Source organism: Notolepis coatsorum (genome assembly GCF_963971535.1).
Source record: "Notolepis coatsorum genome assembly, chromosome: 1".
NCBI classification, from domain to species: domain Eukaryota; kingdom Metazoa; phylum Chordata; class Actinopteri; order Aulopiformes; family Paralepididae; genus Notolepis; species Notolepis coatsorum.
Window position 1 is genome coordinate 216,510,458 of NC_140165.1, and position 16,338 is coordinate 216,526,795.

Genomic DNA, 16,338 nt, shown 5'->3' on the forward strand with positions numbered 1-16,338 from the left:
TTTTCCGATATCACATTTTAATGCCAATATCGGCCGATAATATCGGTAGGCCGATAATATCGGACATCCCTACTTTTAAGGCCTTAAATTGAGAATTATGAATTTAAGACTTTTTTAATACCCCACAGAACACACCCCTGATAAAGCTCACAGTTATTACAGTTGACGATCCTGTAATTAGAAACATTGGCTTGTAAAGAATTGCAATGAGTCGACTTGAAGGACTCCATTAAGCAATCCGGTTCCATTAAGTTGACAATAGTGAAATGATGGCTGCTGAATGCTGTGGAGAGAAAGAGTGGGCCCACCTGGAGCACAGGTGGGAAACATTCAGTGGTGGAAGAAGTACACAGTTCCTTTAAGTAAAAGTAGAAATACCCAGATATATGAGTACTCTGGTAAAAGTGAAAGTCCTCCATTCAAATTCTACTTAAGTAAAAGTAGAGTGCTATTGAATGTACTTGAGTATCTAAAATAAAAGTATGCATCCTACATGATGTTTATGTATTCCAGTGCTTGGGAGCGTTCAATTCTCGATCCAATTACCTCTAAAGGTTATGTTGGTAAGTGGTCCACTTATGCTGCTCTGATTGAAGGTTATGTTAAAGTGGTATGTGGTCCACTTATGCTGCTCTGATTAAATGTTATGTTAAAGTGGTAAGTGGTCCACTTATGCTGCTCTGATTGAAGGTTATGTTAAAGTGGTATGTGGTCCACTTATGCTGCTCTGATTAAATGTTATGTTAAAGTGGTATGTGGTCCACTTATGCTGCTCTGAATAAATGTTATGTTAAAGTGGTATTTGGTCCAGTTATGCTGCTCTGATTAAATGTTATGTTAAAGTGGTATGTGGTCCAGTTATGCTGCTCTGATTAAAGGTTATGTTAAAGTGGTATGTGGTCCAGTTATGCTGCTCTGATTAAATGTTATGTTAAAGTGGTATGTGGTCCAGTTATGCTGCTCTGATTAAAGGTTATGTTAAAGTGGTATGTGGTCCAGTTATGCTGCTATGATTAAAGGTTATGTTAAAGTGGTATGTGGTCCAGTTATGCTGCTCTGATTAAATGTTATGTTAAAGTGGTATGTGGTCCAGTTATGCTGCTCTGATTAAATGTTATGTTAAAGTGGTATGTGGTCCAGTTATGCTGCTATGATTAAAGGTTATGTTAAAGTGGTATGTGGTCCAGTTATGCTGCTCTGATTACAGGATATGTTAAAGTGGTATGCGGTCCAGTTATGCTGCTCTGATTATGTCCTCTTGAAGTTGACAGGTGTGAAATCTTAAATAATCTGCTCGAAATTGTACTTACTTTAAGTACAGTACTTGAGTGAAAATACTTTCCACCACTGGAAATGTTGACAGCATATAAATTGAATTGATGATGCTTTGAATGAAGCAGCCTATGCTTCATTGGAGTGACAGGCCAAACCAACAAAACGTGAGCTCTGCCAAGATGCTGAAATGGGTGTTTCTGTCCACACTACACATAGGGAGGTGGGTGTTAAAGTTGTGCAGTGATGATCAGTGGGCCAATGGGCCTTCTCTCTTAAAACCAATTAGCATGTGTGTAGTATGTATAAAACACATAGTATGTATAAAACACATAGTATGTATAAAACTTCTCAGAAGGTTGCTTAAATTTAGTCTCCGATTGAGACTTAAAAGCTTTCTCACCTAAAAGTACAGGGTTGGCCTATGACTTTTGCATAAACATGCTGAGGTTGATTCCAAGTGAACAGTCAGTGAAATGCGTTAGATGTCAGGAATTATGACACGTGAAAGCCTAGACTATTGAAGAACAATTCAACCCCCATTGTAGAATAGACATCTTTAGGTTCATTATTAGTCATCATATTACAGTGCAAGATATCAGCCTTGCTCTCAAAGATGACAAAGTATCGGCTTTGTTCAATTTCATGAATACAATTATTTTCTTTTAAAGACAGACAGACAGACAGACAGATAGATACTTTAGGGCCTTTTTAAAGCTGTCTCTGAACACCTGCCACCTTGGATGTGGATCATAAATACTTGTCGATGTCTTTCAGCAATGAACTCCCACTTCACTTGTGCATTGAAGCCTGAGTGAATAATTGGCGTGTTGTGTTGGGAGTTGATGGGTGAATGGTACCATCACCTGGAGAAGAGCTGACTGACGCTCTCTAGTTCTCGGACGCTCTGGAGGTTCCGCAGAACTGGGTAGAGGGACGACACAGCCTCTAGACTGCCTCTGCACAAGCCCTCCATCTCAGCACCCCTAGAGAGAGAGAGAGAGAGAGAGAGAGAGAGAGACACACACACAGCGAGACACACACACATTCAAAACAGGTCAATAGAAGGGGAGTGATGGAGCTACAGTGTTATATAATCCTACATCGAGTGAAAACTGATTTAATAATCTGTCAATACTACCTTACCGGACATATTTCAAAGTTTGATCAAATATTGAGAATTCTTTGTCCCTCAAAGCCTGCAGGGCACAAAACACTGACTCGTTGAAGCCAGGGTCGGCTTTCTCACTCCTGAAACAACAAAGAAGAAGAAATATGACAAAAGGTTAAAGATAGAATCTGTGATGTCAGCGACCTCTAGGCAAAAGAGGACAACATGGCACTGCTCTTTGTTTACAGTTTTTTTCCCCCTCTAATGTGTTGATTGGCTTTCTGTGGGTAAATGAGAAGAGTTGCTACTGCTGGCCACACCTCAGGCCAAGAGAGTGCTGTTTAACTCATTCACGGCCAATCACGTAATATTACGTGTTTGCTCGCCAACCGTTGGGCGCCAAAAACGTAATATTACGTTTTTAGATCGTGTTTTCTTTTATTCGATTTTAATATCAATATTACACTCACGGTCCTATATGTTACCGCTGAAAGCCATACTGAGACCCCAAGAGTGCAGTACCGGCCAGATCCTGCTAGGTGGCAGTATTGCCCACCCTTTGAAACCCTGTTCAAGACTGTGTGTCACATCTAATGTCGTCCGGGCAGAGAATTTTGGTCGAGGCAAGTCTAAAGGCCTCTGCATGCTACAGAAACTGCAAAGCAACTGCAACACAACATCGACAAAGCAACGGTGTTGCAGACACTCTGCCTTTATGCTTCTGCAACATCGATGTGCAGCCTATGCAACATTGTACCCCGGATGTAGCTAGGTTCCCTAGATAGATGAAACTTCCCTTCTCAACCAACCCATTGATAACAAGCAGAAAAAGAAGAATTATTTTTACTTCCGGTCGGGGGATTTCAAAATAAAAGAGCGACGTCTAAAAGCACCGTAAATACGTTTATTTTGTACATTATCTAACGTTACATGTACAAAATAAACGTATTTCCGGTGCTTTTAGACGTCGGTCTTTTATTTTAAAATCCCCCGACCGGAAGTATTTGTGATGTATTCTGCTTGTGTAACTTTAGGTTCGTTTTAACGTTAGCTAGCAGCAGGGATGGACGCCTTTGTGCAAATGCAGGCAGCTACAGGCACTCGAGGTCGAGGAAGAGCTGCTGAATTTAATCGGCAGGAGGAGAGAGAGCTCGTCAAAGCTGGATATATCCCTGTGGTTGTGGTTGTAGGCACGAAAATGCAGCTCGAACTACCTGTTATATTAAATTAATTGATTGCTGTTTAACTTGTCCGTGTCCAGTCCTTGTAAACAATGATGCATGTAATTATATTAACGTTACTGTGTGTTGTTGTAGCTATGTTAATAAATTCTGAATGGCATTAACGTTGGGTATGATGGCATTGAATAGCATCAATGCTAGCTGGCTGGCTACAACAATGGAGGATGGCTTCCTCCCTGCGGGACCAATATTATTCTATGACAGCCCCGCCCCCATTCGCTAACCAACCAATCACTGCTACGCAACATCAACGCAAGGTTGTTCAGATTAGATTTTGGTGAGAGGTACGCAACATCCTCACAACACACTCTACAACACCCTCTGCAACATTGCGTTGAAGTCGTGCTGATGTTGTGTTGCAGTTGCTTTGCAGTTTCTGTAGCATGCAGAGGCCTTAACGCTTCACCCAAGCAACTTGAAACACGTTTAGCACACTCGATCCATAAATTGTGCCAAATTATGTCCGGGACCAGATGGACATCAATACTGGAAATCGCGATCAGACAATTGGAATCTTCTTTTTGGAATAACCCCGATCAAAGGTAAGGACTATCTGACGTCAATTCCACCTTGATCCTACAATGAGGCTGACCTTCAAATATTTTTTTGTTTGTAATTTTATATATATTTTGTTGTTGTGGGACTTGTACAGCACTTTGTTCAACTTTGTCAGTTCTGTAAAGTTTAAACCTTTTTAAATCTTAGACAAACTAAACATGCTTTCATTTCATTTGAGGCTTTATAAAAGCAGCACAATGAACACAAATCTGTCAGTGCCGAGTCCGACTTCATCTTAAATAACAAACAGCATTGCTTGTTGTAGTTAACAAAGAGAGGCAGGGTTGATTTTGAAAAGAAAATTGGAAAATAAGGAGAAAAAGTGGATACAAAAAAAATATTTTTTTTTCTCCACTTTTTCTCCTTATTTTCTATTTTTCTCCCATCCCAATTTCGTGTTTCCAATTCTCCCCTCCCCTGTCTAGAACATTGCTCGCATATGCCCCCCACTGGTCGGTTGTAGGGAGGATAGAAGCCTTGCATCACGTGTCCCCTCCGGTACACGAGGAGGCAGCCTGTCACATCTTTTCACCTGCCAGCGCGGACTCTCATTGGCGAGGTGTAACGTGTGGGAGGCTCACACTACCCCCGCTATTTCCTGTCTCTGCTGTGCAGGCGTCCCCCAACCGACCTGTAGGAGTCGCTGTCCACAACGTCCAGATTATCACCCATCGACTTCCACCCGCTGACTCTGCCAATTGAGCCAGTATGACGGCCGGCCCAAGCCAGAGGCAATGCTGACACCCGGATTTGAGACCGGAGTCTCTTGCATTGGTGACGAGCGCAATCTCCGCTGCGCTACCCAGCCGCCTATATATATATTTTTTTATATTATTCAAATTGTATTTCCCCATTCGAATCCCATGCCCATCGAACGAAGCTTCGAAGCTTCAAAGTATTTAAGACAGCCCTACCGATCAGTGTGTGTGGTGTTCAAAACGAATGCCGTTACTGGCGATCAGAGCATCAAAAAACGACCCCCCCCCCCCCCTTGATGCATTCATGATGAAACATAATACCTATTATATACATTTGATTTGGAAATAGTAGCATGTCCAGGCGAGAAGCGCCAACGACTTTAGCAATATTCACATAGGGCCCTATAACTCAACTTTTCAAGATTTAGCCCGGCTCACTCGGAAACGATACAATATTCACCACGGGATAACGCGCGAATGTATACATGAAAAAATGTACTCTTTGCATGTTGGATGGGAGACAGTGACTGTCATCGTGACGCACAGTGAAAGTGACTGTCTTTTAGCGTGGCGCCGTGAGAACGGGATGTGGATAATGGCTGGCGCTGAAAGTGTTAATAAGTTACTAAACCAAAAAGTAAACAAAGCGCAGTACCAAGTAGGGGCTCTTTTGTCTACAGGTCACTGTTTGACAGCATTACAGATTCTACCTTTAAGTTTCACTGTCACTACAGCATATCAAAACTTTAAACTTAACACCATCCAGCGTATGCCTACAGTTGACCAGTAAGCAGTGAGTGTATCTAATTATCCCTCCTCCTCACCTCTCCGATAGGTCACAGTCCCACTGGGTGTTCCTCCAGGCTGCTTGGAAGCGGAGCTCCCTGAGCTCGGCTCCCCACTCCACTCCCTCACTCTGCAGACCCTTCAGGTACGTGGCCAGGATACTGCTCAGACCAAGGTTCTGCAAGCCCTGTACAATATATTACATTCAATTCAATTCCAAGCTTACTAAATATGGACCATGTATAATAAAAAAAGAAAAAATCTTCAAAACATACATGAAGTCTGGAGCACACTGTAGAGGTACAGCTACATAGTGTTCTATATGTTACTTTATGTTTATAGTGTCCTATATGTTACTTTATGTTTATATTGTCGATCTTTTTATATACACCGTGGGAAGGGGGGAACGTAATAAAATGTTTCTGTATGGCTTGCACATTATGGGAAATAAAGTTGACTTTAACTTTAATAATAATAATAGATCAAATTTATATAGCGCCTTTCTAGAACCCAAGGTCGCTTCACAATCAGGACAAAAATAGGGCTAGGGAAATAGGGGGGAAAAAGGGGGATGAGGGAAGGTAAGGGATAATGGACCTAATCTAATCTAAACTACGGTAACTGATGGGGAAAAGCCTTGGTGAAGAGGTGTGTTTTCAGTGCAGATTTGAAGGTGTCCAGGGTTGGGGCGTTGCGGATTTCGGGGGGGGAGAGAGACATAGCCCTCTTCCATTCCCAGACATACATTAGAAGAGAGACATTTTAAAACATGCCTTGGTTGGTCGATCTATAAATTATATATATCGTGTCGTAGAAATTATCATGTCAGTATACATCTGTGTGTATCTGTATAGAGGCCCAGACTATAGGTTACGGGATTGTGTTTCTTCAGAGCCATAACCCAAGGTTATGGGAACTGTTAGACGAAGCTGTTTTCTTTCCAGGGTATAGCCATAACATACGGTAGTCGTATTATACATTTCTCTAACCAGCCATTTTGTTCTTCTACGTCATTTCATGTATTTAATTGTCTGACCAGAGCTTGCTCTCACTTCTTGGTCAGACATTTGTGTGTACACTGTTTCTGATTATGAACTGAGCATTTCCTTGTATGGCCATATGAGGGAATAAATCTATGATCATTTTTATTCAGCTTTGGACTCAGAAATTGTTTACTGCCGCTCACTTTTCTGCTCTTATAATATTTTCCACCACAATCGTGATATTTTGCGTTCGGATATTATATTGATATTTTAAAAAAAAATCAAATAAAAGGTATTAAATATAATTATATATATATATTTATTTTTTGCTTGACAATCCCATTTTACTGCAATAAAAAAAAATTGGAATGAGTTGAACAGACTGAAAGCGTTATATTAGATAAAACATGATTAGATGATAAAACATTAAATTATGTATATCTTTTTATAGCAGATGTTGACAACATGTTCCACTGGTGACATAATTTGCAGTTGAAAGGTAATAAATTACATTATATACAATATTGTGAGTTTGTGACTAGTAAAATGATAATATCATATTGTAGGGCTTCTGGTGATATGGCCCTATTGCTTGACCTATGACCCATAACAAACAATACTACATTGCAATAACAAAATGCTTTGCTAATATTGCTAAAGATGCGTCTTGCGTTATAGGTGGATACATTTAGCATGCAGAGTAAAAAAATAAAGAAAACAGCATTGCATATCTAATCATGTATATGTCACAGATTCAAAATGTCTATCACGAATTTGTGTACTTTACCATTTTAATTGAAACCAGTAGGCCTGGCCTACATTAGCTACCAATAATCCAATATACTTACAACTGTGATTAGACTACATCAAAGCTTTGTGGTTATCTGAAAACATACTTCATAGTTCATACACTCTTAATATAAAATATGCATTGAGTATTTGTGCATTTTACCTCCACAATGCCCACTTGTCTTGTGACCTCAGGCAGAGTAGAATGAAGGTCATATGAGGTCAGGGCCTTCCCCCACTTAGCCTCATGCTCGTAGGTCCGGATCCTGCAATATTTCATATATATAAGAATATATATTTCTTCTTACCCGGAGTGATATGTGACCAGGCACAGACTTTAGGTCTTATTGAGCAATATTCCTTTCTTTAAATTTTTTATTTACATGATATGAAAGTATAGGTTCATACAAAATACGCCATCACTTATACAAATTGGGTGGATACTTTTCAATCTATGTCTAATTAAACAAGATGATACCACTATCGCTTTGGAGCTTCAAAGGTTGGAGCTGTTTCTCTTAATAATGCATGCAGGACTACTGTACCCATATTGCAACACACCTAACCCCTCCCCCACCTAACACCTTCTCCAGGTAGCAGGAATTTGGCTTTGTTATTATGATGTAGTCTGACTTGCGACTGAAATAGATGCATTCGTTAGAGAAATTCAAGAGAAATTTATTAAAAACCTGCGACTGAGTCAAGTATGCTGGAGTGAAGCGCGGGCGAAAGTGGCACTTTTTGATCCACTTTTTCTCCTCCTGTTTTTCTGTGTTTTCCTCCCATCCCAATTTTAGTTGTTATGCCAATTCCCCCCTCCCCTCCCCCACTGGTCGGTCTAGGGAGCCCTGAATGAATGAATGAATGAATGAAAACTTTATTTAACAGATTGCAGAATGGGTACAATACAGTACGGCTCAATACATACAATTGTTAAGGGGATGCAGACCTGAGAAAGACGTTTGTCTTGTTTCCATCAGGGTCCCCCATTTTCAATTCATATAGACATTTATGACATACACAACATACATGACATTTATGGCATAGGGACATATAGGTATTTGGTACTGATACATTTGTGACATAGGCGGTATTCAAATATACAGTACTGTTACCCCTAGATCCTGACAGAGTATATACATATGATGGGGAGGGGACTGTACATTAGGAGGGGGTGGGTGGGTGGGAGGGAAATATACATACGGCGGGGAGGGAATATATACATGCGGTGGGGCTGGAGACTGTCTATTAGGAGGTGGTGGGGGTTTTGGGCATTTACGGTGGCCAGTTTCGAATTGAAGTCTATCAGATGCTTCCTCAGAGACATAGGAGACAGCCAACAGCATCTTTCCACCTGCCAGTGCGGACTCTCATTGGTGAGGTGTAACGTGTGGGAGGTCACACTACCCTCACCATCTCCCTCCCTCGCTGTGCAGGCGCCCTGACCGACCTGTAGGAGTCGCTGTTTACAACGACCAGAATACCACCCCACCGGCTTCCCTCCCGCTGACTCTGCCAATTGAGCCAGTATGACGGCCGGCCAAGCCGGAGGCACCGCTGACAGCCGGATTCGATACCAGTGTCTCTCGCATTGGTGACGAGCGTTTAGTCCGCTGTGCCACCCAGCCGCCCTGGAAGTGGCACTTTTTCAAAATAAAATACCAGGAAGACTAATGAAAATAAAATAAATTTAATTTTAAGCAACTTTTTTATTTCTTTGTACCGGTCAACAACCCGATGGCTGGGGACCTCTGCTATAGAGCCCTCTCTCTATACGCAAGCAGCGCACTGGAGGAGATGGTTGGGGACCTCTGCTATAGAGCCCTCTCTCTATACGCAAGCAGCGCACTGGAGATGGTTGGGGACCTCTGCTATAGATCCCTCTCTGTATACGCAAGCAGCGCACTGGAGGAGATGGTTGAGGACCTCTGCTATAGAGCCCTCTCTCTATACACAAGCAGCGCACTGGAGTAGATGCCTTATTCTATGCACACTGCCAGCCAGCCTTTATGCGACGGAGAGATACACTTTCAATTTTGACAGAGAAGATAATCTCCAGATTCAGATACAATTTAACACAAACGGGTCCAAAGATATTAATGTTTCTCGGCATATTTTCACACCGCCAACAAAGTACTGGGAATGGATTTTGGTGCCAGCTGTCATTTCGGTGTGTCTCCTCTCCGACACCTGAGACAGAAAGTACTTAGCCCCTCCCCTCCGACACAACTGTAGTTTTTTCACACATCAAGGGAAATAATACTGTCGGACAATCTAACAATAATTAACACATTTACAAGTCGTATTAAGTTTCGCAAATAAGGAAACAGATAGAAAACATTCCAAAGCACTCAAAATTGCCAATATAAAAATGTCGACCTATTTCTGAATTTTCGGAAGAATCATGAGCACAACCCAACCTAGCCCGTGCCGCGTCACGTATCTATATCCATCCAGATTGTTTCAATGTGAGTTTTGGAGATAGTGCTGCACTGGGGGGAAATATATGATGTTAATGTAAAAACCAAAATAATAAATTTGAAAAACGCAAAAGCAATGTCTCTTTCCGGAAATCATGACGACATTACTGAAGATAATCCACAGACCTTTGATCATAATGAATGGGGGTGTACTTCGGTAGAAAATAGTTCCTACATGGAACTGCTCACAACAAGGTCTGTGGATTATCTTGAGTAACTTGAGTAACAAATGATTTCTGGAAAGATATTGCTTTTGCGTTTTTCAAATGTATTTTTTGGTGCTTTGAGCGCCACAAGCTATTCAGCTCCATTATATTATAGTGACGGCAGATATCTCTACGGAAGACAATTTGGATGGATAGATAGCACTCTGGGTAAGGGGGAACATATTTACATTATTATTAGCAGTCCTTTTGGTGCGTTTGGGAATCCCAGCCTAGGAAAGCACAGAGGAATGTGAATGTTTACCTTGTCAGAGGCGTGGTCACCTTCTCTCCTTCACAGCCATACAGACTGTCAGGCTCGCCGATGCTCCTGTACACTTCAATCAGCAACTCCTATGAGCACATTTGGAAACCAGTTCAAAATTAGTAACAAACTTATTGGGCAGCTTGAAAGACAAGACTTGAACCAACTTGTTGAACCCTGCGGTTCAAGCAACATTTCATGTATACACAAGGAGACATAATACCAATAATCTAGCGTTGATTTCAGGATGATTAGATAATCAGCCGAAAAATTACAACGTGATAACTGGATTACACTAAAATGCCTTTTTCTCGTCTTTTCCTGGAATTACTCAGAATCGCTCAAACTATACTCATATTCAAAACGGTATAAAACGGAAATGTACGGATGAAAAAACAATCTGTTTTTTGCATGTTGACCAGAAGCAACTCACTGACAGTCGGCTGCGTTATTAGATCCATAGCTATAATATAAAATATAGTTTTAGGACTCGCAAGTTTGGCATTCTAAAACTATATCCATTGAATAACGCACTAGCGCTGAAGGCCATCAGCGCCCCCTGCTGCTGGCGTCCAATGTGTTAAGCAGTTATACATGAGAAGGGCTGTTATACAGTAGCTATTGGAACCGCTGTATTACGGTTGAGGAGATGCAGATCTGCCAAAGTAGTTACCAGAGTTAAAATACAAAAAGGAAAATAAACAACATCTAAACAATGACACGATTATATCTGTAGGCTCATAGAAGCTGATTGGAACATGATTTCTAGGTAACATGAGTGACCAGCAGGGAGAGACACTGCTATCAGGCCTTTTCTAGGTAACATGAGTGACCTGCAGGCTGATGCCAGTGTCCTCCACACTCTTCTCAGTCAGGCTGGAGATGGTGAAGTTCTGGCTGTTCTCCTCAAAGTTGATCCTGCGAGACGTTCTAGACCTGGTCCTGAAACAGTCAGAACGTTATGCATCAGATACTGTAACTGTTGTGTTAGCAATGTTTTCTTGTGCTTATCCCTTAGTCTTTGTCACTAAAAAAAGTTTGATACAGACTGGCCTTCCTCACATCCACATAGATTTCCAGAAATTGCAATGCAATTGGAGCCAATCAGGGACTGCGTTCTAACATGCTATTCTGTCCCTAAGTGGAACGCAGCCCCTGATTGGTTCCCGTAGTTGATGAAGTGAAATACAGGCCGCCGCTGGCAAACCAGTAATGCAGTCTCCCGAAGCAACGAGTGGTAGCATTAACGTTAGTAGAATAAACAGCCAAGTGCAGTTATAGCAGAAATAAACAAAACTATAAAAGTGTGCTCTGTAGAGTACAAATCTCCGCCAGGCAGCAGCCACACCCGTCTCTCTCACAGAGCAAACAAACATGCCTACAATTGTTACGGTCACTTCCGGTTCTAGTAACATTGATAGGTATATGATTGGCTGTCTTGGTAAGGCAGGCTTTTGCTGATGGGAGTGTTGAAAAATACTCTGGCAGGTGAGCAAGGGAGCTCACGTGACTCTTGACCGAGAGTTTGGCGCGGTGAAGAAGAGCGCCATATTTGAAAGAAGGAGCTTATTGTTTCCCCCCAGATATACATGTTTTTACGTCGGTTATGTCTCGTCCATTTTATGTTAATTAGCCATTGTCTTTACAATAAATTGACGGCTCGAAGAAGCAACCAGAGGGCTGTTCGCCTACCAGAGAGGCGGACCGAGGAGCTGGCCAGGCCCTCTGGACCAACTCACACTACTGGAGCTACAGGTGGGCCTGTTGTCATTACCCAGGCTGACAAACCAAGCTAATGTACTACCGGTATACCTACTTAAACCAAATGATCACAGGACAACTGGGTTCTGGTTGTCCCCTAGACAGCGACCGTTAATATATACAGGTGCAGCTCAATAAATGAGAATATTGTGGAAAAGTTATTTTATTTCAGTAATTCAATTAAAAAAGCGAAACTCTCATAGATTATAGATTCATTACACACACTGAATGGGTCTGGGCAGCTAGAAGTGGCTTCCAGGATACTTGATCCCTCATCCTTACTCATCCTTTATAAAAAACTGGTGAATAAATAAAAACGCTATTCTGAGAGTCAAATCCATATTGCACCTGCGAGTTTCCTCCATGTTGGCCTTGATTTTGTCCACGTAGATCTCAGAGTAGAGCAGGGCGGTGAAGTGGGCGGAGCAGGACTGGGCGGCCCTGGAGACCTCCAGGTAGTTCAGGTCCAGCCAGAAGTTAGAGTGACACACCGTACCACACGAGTCACTAGGACACAGAGTCACCATGAGGATATTATAGTGTACACATTACATACTGTACCTCTGTAGAAAACACCTATACTATACACTGACATGATGTCACAGATGTAGAGGGACCTCTTTACTGCACAGTAGTGTTGATCTAGTGCAGGGGTGGCCAACCAGTCAGAGACTAAGAGCCACAAAAATGACTGTGGTACCACAAAGAGCCACACCATATACCAGCGTTTCTCAACCTTATTTTTCAGTCACAGCACCCTTCATGTGTTTATAGGTCTCACCCTCTGGCCTCTGAAGTTGCTAATGTCTTTTTTATTTGGGCCTCACAAGGTTAAAAGTACCCTGTGAGACCCACGGTTGCAAAATTACAAAATCACTTTTAGCCATTTAAAAAAATTATGTTTATTTAAAAAATGTTAAAGGGGAACTATTTTACTATTTCTTTCACTATTTGGGCACTTTTACACAATTCCTGTAAGTCTATGGAACACCTAGATTTTTTTCCAAAAAAAAAAAATGCATTGTTTTGTATTTCTAATCAAGTACTCAAAAACCGCATTTTTCTACCTCAAGATCTTAAGCCGTTTTGAGGCTGGGCTCCAACCACTGTGTGGCCTGGTGCCAACTGCCACATCAACTGCCACATTATTATGCAGCTGAGAAATCTCTGACATCACAGATATGCACATTTTCAGATGACTCAGTTCAGTGAGGGTGAATATTGTGAGAGGAGAATTGGAAGAATGCGCCAATATGAGAATTAGAGACATAGATCCTATTAATATAAGTCCACATAGCTAAGAAACAATGGTAAACACTGAAAAAGGCCATTTATAAGATAGTTCCCCTTTAACACTTTCAGTGCCACCAGGTGGCGCCAGAGTTAGCGCTTGAATGCCACCATCCACTTTAATGTTAACGTTAATATCGCCTAATCTATGTTTTAAATTATGGCTATGTGTCTAATCTGCCCGTCGCTTATCAAATAATCATTTTCCAGTCAGTGCTGTCAAGGCAGATTGGTTTTTTATCGCTTCATTTCCATTTGAGAGCATTTTGAAAAGCACCCGTTTTGAGGTAAAAAACAGCCCATTCTGGGCCATTCTATGATAATTGTCTTTTACTGGAATATTCCAGAACGTTGATATTTGTCGGCCTATTTATGAATCGTTTTCAAATAAACGCTAGATGATCAATATTATATGTACACGCACGCCCATTCGAGCCACGCGCTGATAATAGGCGTGTTCATTTCCTCATGGATTTTACAGTGAAACCGATAGAGGACATTTCACAAAACAGCTTATATCTTCATCAAAATGAGTCTGATTATCCTAACACTGATAACCTAGATTCCTTACCTGACATCAGATGGCATCCAACTGGTATATTCCAATTCCTGATCACCATTAGAAAAAATCGATAAGTGTATAGATCTAACGTGTATACAGTAGAACTCATGATCCGCGGCGCTCAGAGGATCCATAATGAACTCTAGTAACCCCGGCTGCATCAGTGGACTGGAAAATGTGGAGTACAGGATTTTTTCCCCCATCCATTTTCATTGAGTCCATTCCAAAATCCCTTATGTCATCTGGGAGACGATAGGGGGCGCTTTTTTCCACATCTGATCGCCGGCGGCTCTCGGGTAGACTAGGGTAGGCTCGCGTGATGCAATAATTATGATCTCAGATCGCTAAAAAAAAAAAAAAAAAACAAAAAACCAGAGAAATCTCGTGAGTGGCTTTCAACGTAACTATTATAAATCCGAGAAAACTCGTGAGTGGCATAGAAAGTGTTAAGCACATGTATAGTCAATTGGTCCTGTTGTTCAGCCTCACAATGCTATTTGATAGTAAATGTGTTTATATGTCCCACCCTCTGGCCTCTGAAGTTGCTAATGTCTTTTTAATTTGGGCCTCACAGGGTTAACCTCTTAAGCCCGAGATATACAGTAAAAGTGTATATTTTCAGCATTACGTTTGTTTACCAATTATTTTAACTGTTATTAGTGAAATATAAGATTATAGAAATCTCAGGGCATTGAGTCGGAAAACCGGCGCATATTGACAGGAGGAAGTGGCACATCCAAAAGTGAGTGTAGTCTTTTGAAGGAAGAGACTCAGGGCTTTCAGATTTCGAAAAACTACCCTACCCAGCTCACACCAGCCCCTGTCAATCATCTGACTTCTGGATTTACTTTTTTATTTCTCTTATTTTTTGGGATTATCTCCCACAAACCTGAACGTTATTGCCATAAAACAGAACGCAGTTAGTTTCTCTACCTTTCTGTGAACGTCTTGCAAAAAACGGTGTTGCAATATGATGAAAAATGGTGGAGAAATTTACATTATAAAAAAGATGGCAGAATTCAGTACTGTATCTACAAAACCTTCTGTTTAATAATCTTCCCTTTATTTATTTGCTTAGATTTTTCAGGTCTGGTCAATTTTAGCATGGTGTTATGCACAGTCAAAGATACAATTTTTTTTTAAATAGAATTGATATTCTCCTTTGGTTAATTACAATTTACTCAAGCCTAGTAACAGACACACTATTTCTGACACTGATCCATATATGTCCCTAGATTCAGATACCAAGAACATGCAAATGGACCATTAAAAAAAAAATTGTAAATGTTTATTCTATGTCCTTATGGAATGAGTGACAAAAATAAAATAAAAAAAATGTAAGTAAAAAAAAAAAGGGTAAAAAAGAGCTGTACATGGAAGAGCCGCACATTGACGGGCAAAGAGCCGCATGCGGATCGCGAGCCGCGGGTTGGCCACCCCTGATCTAGTGCCTGTAAAGTAAAAGCATTCCACTGTCCACACACGCTGTGTTCTGTTAGAGTTTGTTTACTTCTGAGATCAGCCAATGAGCAACAGCATACAGATTACATCACACATACATCACACATAAGTACTGAATATTACGTCAGACGTCAAAGGTCCACTTTACGCTAGTGTCGTAAAACAGGTTACTTAAAGGCATAGTGCACATACATATAATACATTCTATGACAGTGCCAAAAGCATGTTTTTCCATATTGACTACAGACTAATAATGAATTCAGCATATAAAAATGATTCTTCAACTAAATAAGTCTTACATTTTACATTTAGTCATTGTTGACTGCCACTTGTATCCATACACTTGTAGTCAGCAGGAGGGGTAAACCTCTGGCAGCTAAGGCCCAGGTTACACGAGAGGGAAACAGCAACGTTGTATTTTCGAATGATTTCATTTGCATGTCCAAGTTAAAAGGCAACAGCGTTTTAGCTGCCATTTTCGTTCTCCCAGTGGCAACGCTCCAAGGGGGTTTTCGTTCTCAAAGTCCCTTGGAACGGTGCCATGTAAACTTGCGCGAGCCGGAGCCGTTCAAGCCCTAGACACCAACGTCCACGTTCACGTCACTGAGAAAAAACTATTTTAACTTAACCGTTCTGTTATCGGTACTCGGGAAATTATAGGTTTTTTTTCGAGGAATTTAAACGTCGCAAACTAATCTTGTTTGCCGTTTTCGAATCTATCTCTCCTCTCTCTCTCTGTCTGAACGAGGAGCGGGGCTGTGCTTTTACACACACTCGCGACGTGAGTCATACACACATGCACAGACACGTGCGCTCTGTGCTCTCTCTCTCTGTCTGCACGAGGAGCGGGGCTCTGCTGTGCTTTTACACACACTCGA

The 16,338-nt window shown here is 41.3% G+C and overlaps 1 protein-coding gene across 1 annotated transcript in view; it reads right to left on the reverse strand.

The window, feature by feature from the left end:
* The window catches only part of atm (ATM serine/threonine kinase), a 184,878-nt gene that overhangs the window by 71,892 nt on the left and 96,648 nt on the right, over positions 1–16,338 (reverse strand). The window contains exons 39-45 of the mRNA XM_084308894.1: positions 12,496–12,654; positions 11,220–11,328; positions 10,387–10,475; positions 7,602–7,704; positions 5,705–5,853; positions 2,419–2,523; positions 2,139–2,258 (exon numbers count right to left, since the gene is read on the reverse strand). Coding sequence (XP_084165020.1) covers positions 2,139–2,258; positions 2,419–2,523; positions 5,705–5,853; positions 7,602–7,704; positions 10,387–10,475; positions 11,220–11,328; positions 12,496–12,654 — 834 coding nt within the window. The remainder of the gene's footprint in view (positions 1–2,138; positions 2,259–2,418; positions 2,524–5,704; positions 5,854–7,601; positions 7,705–10,386; positions 10,476–11,219; positions 11,329–12,495; positions 12,655–16,338) is intronic.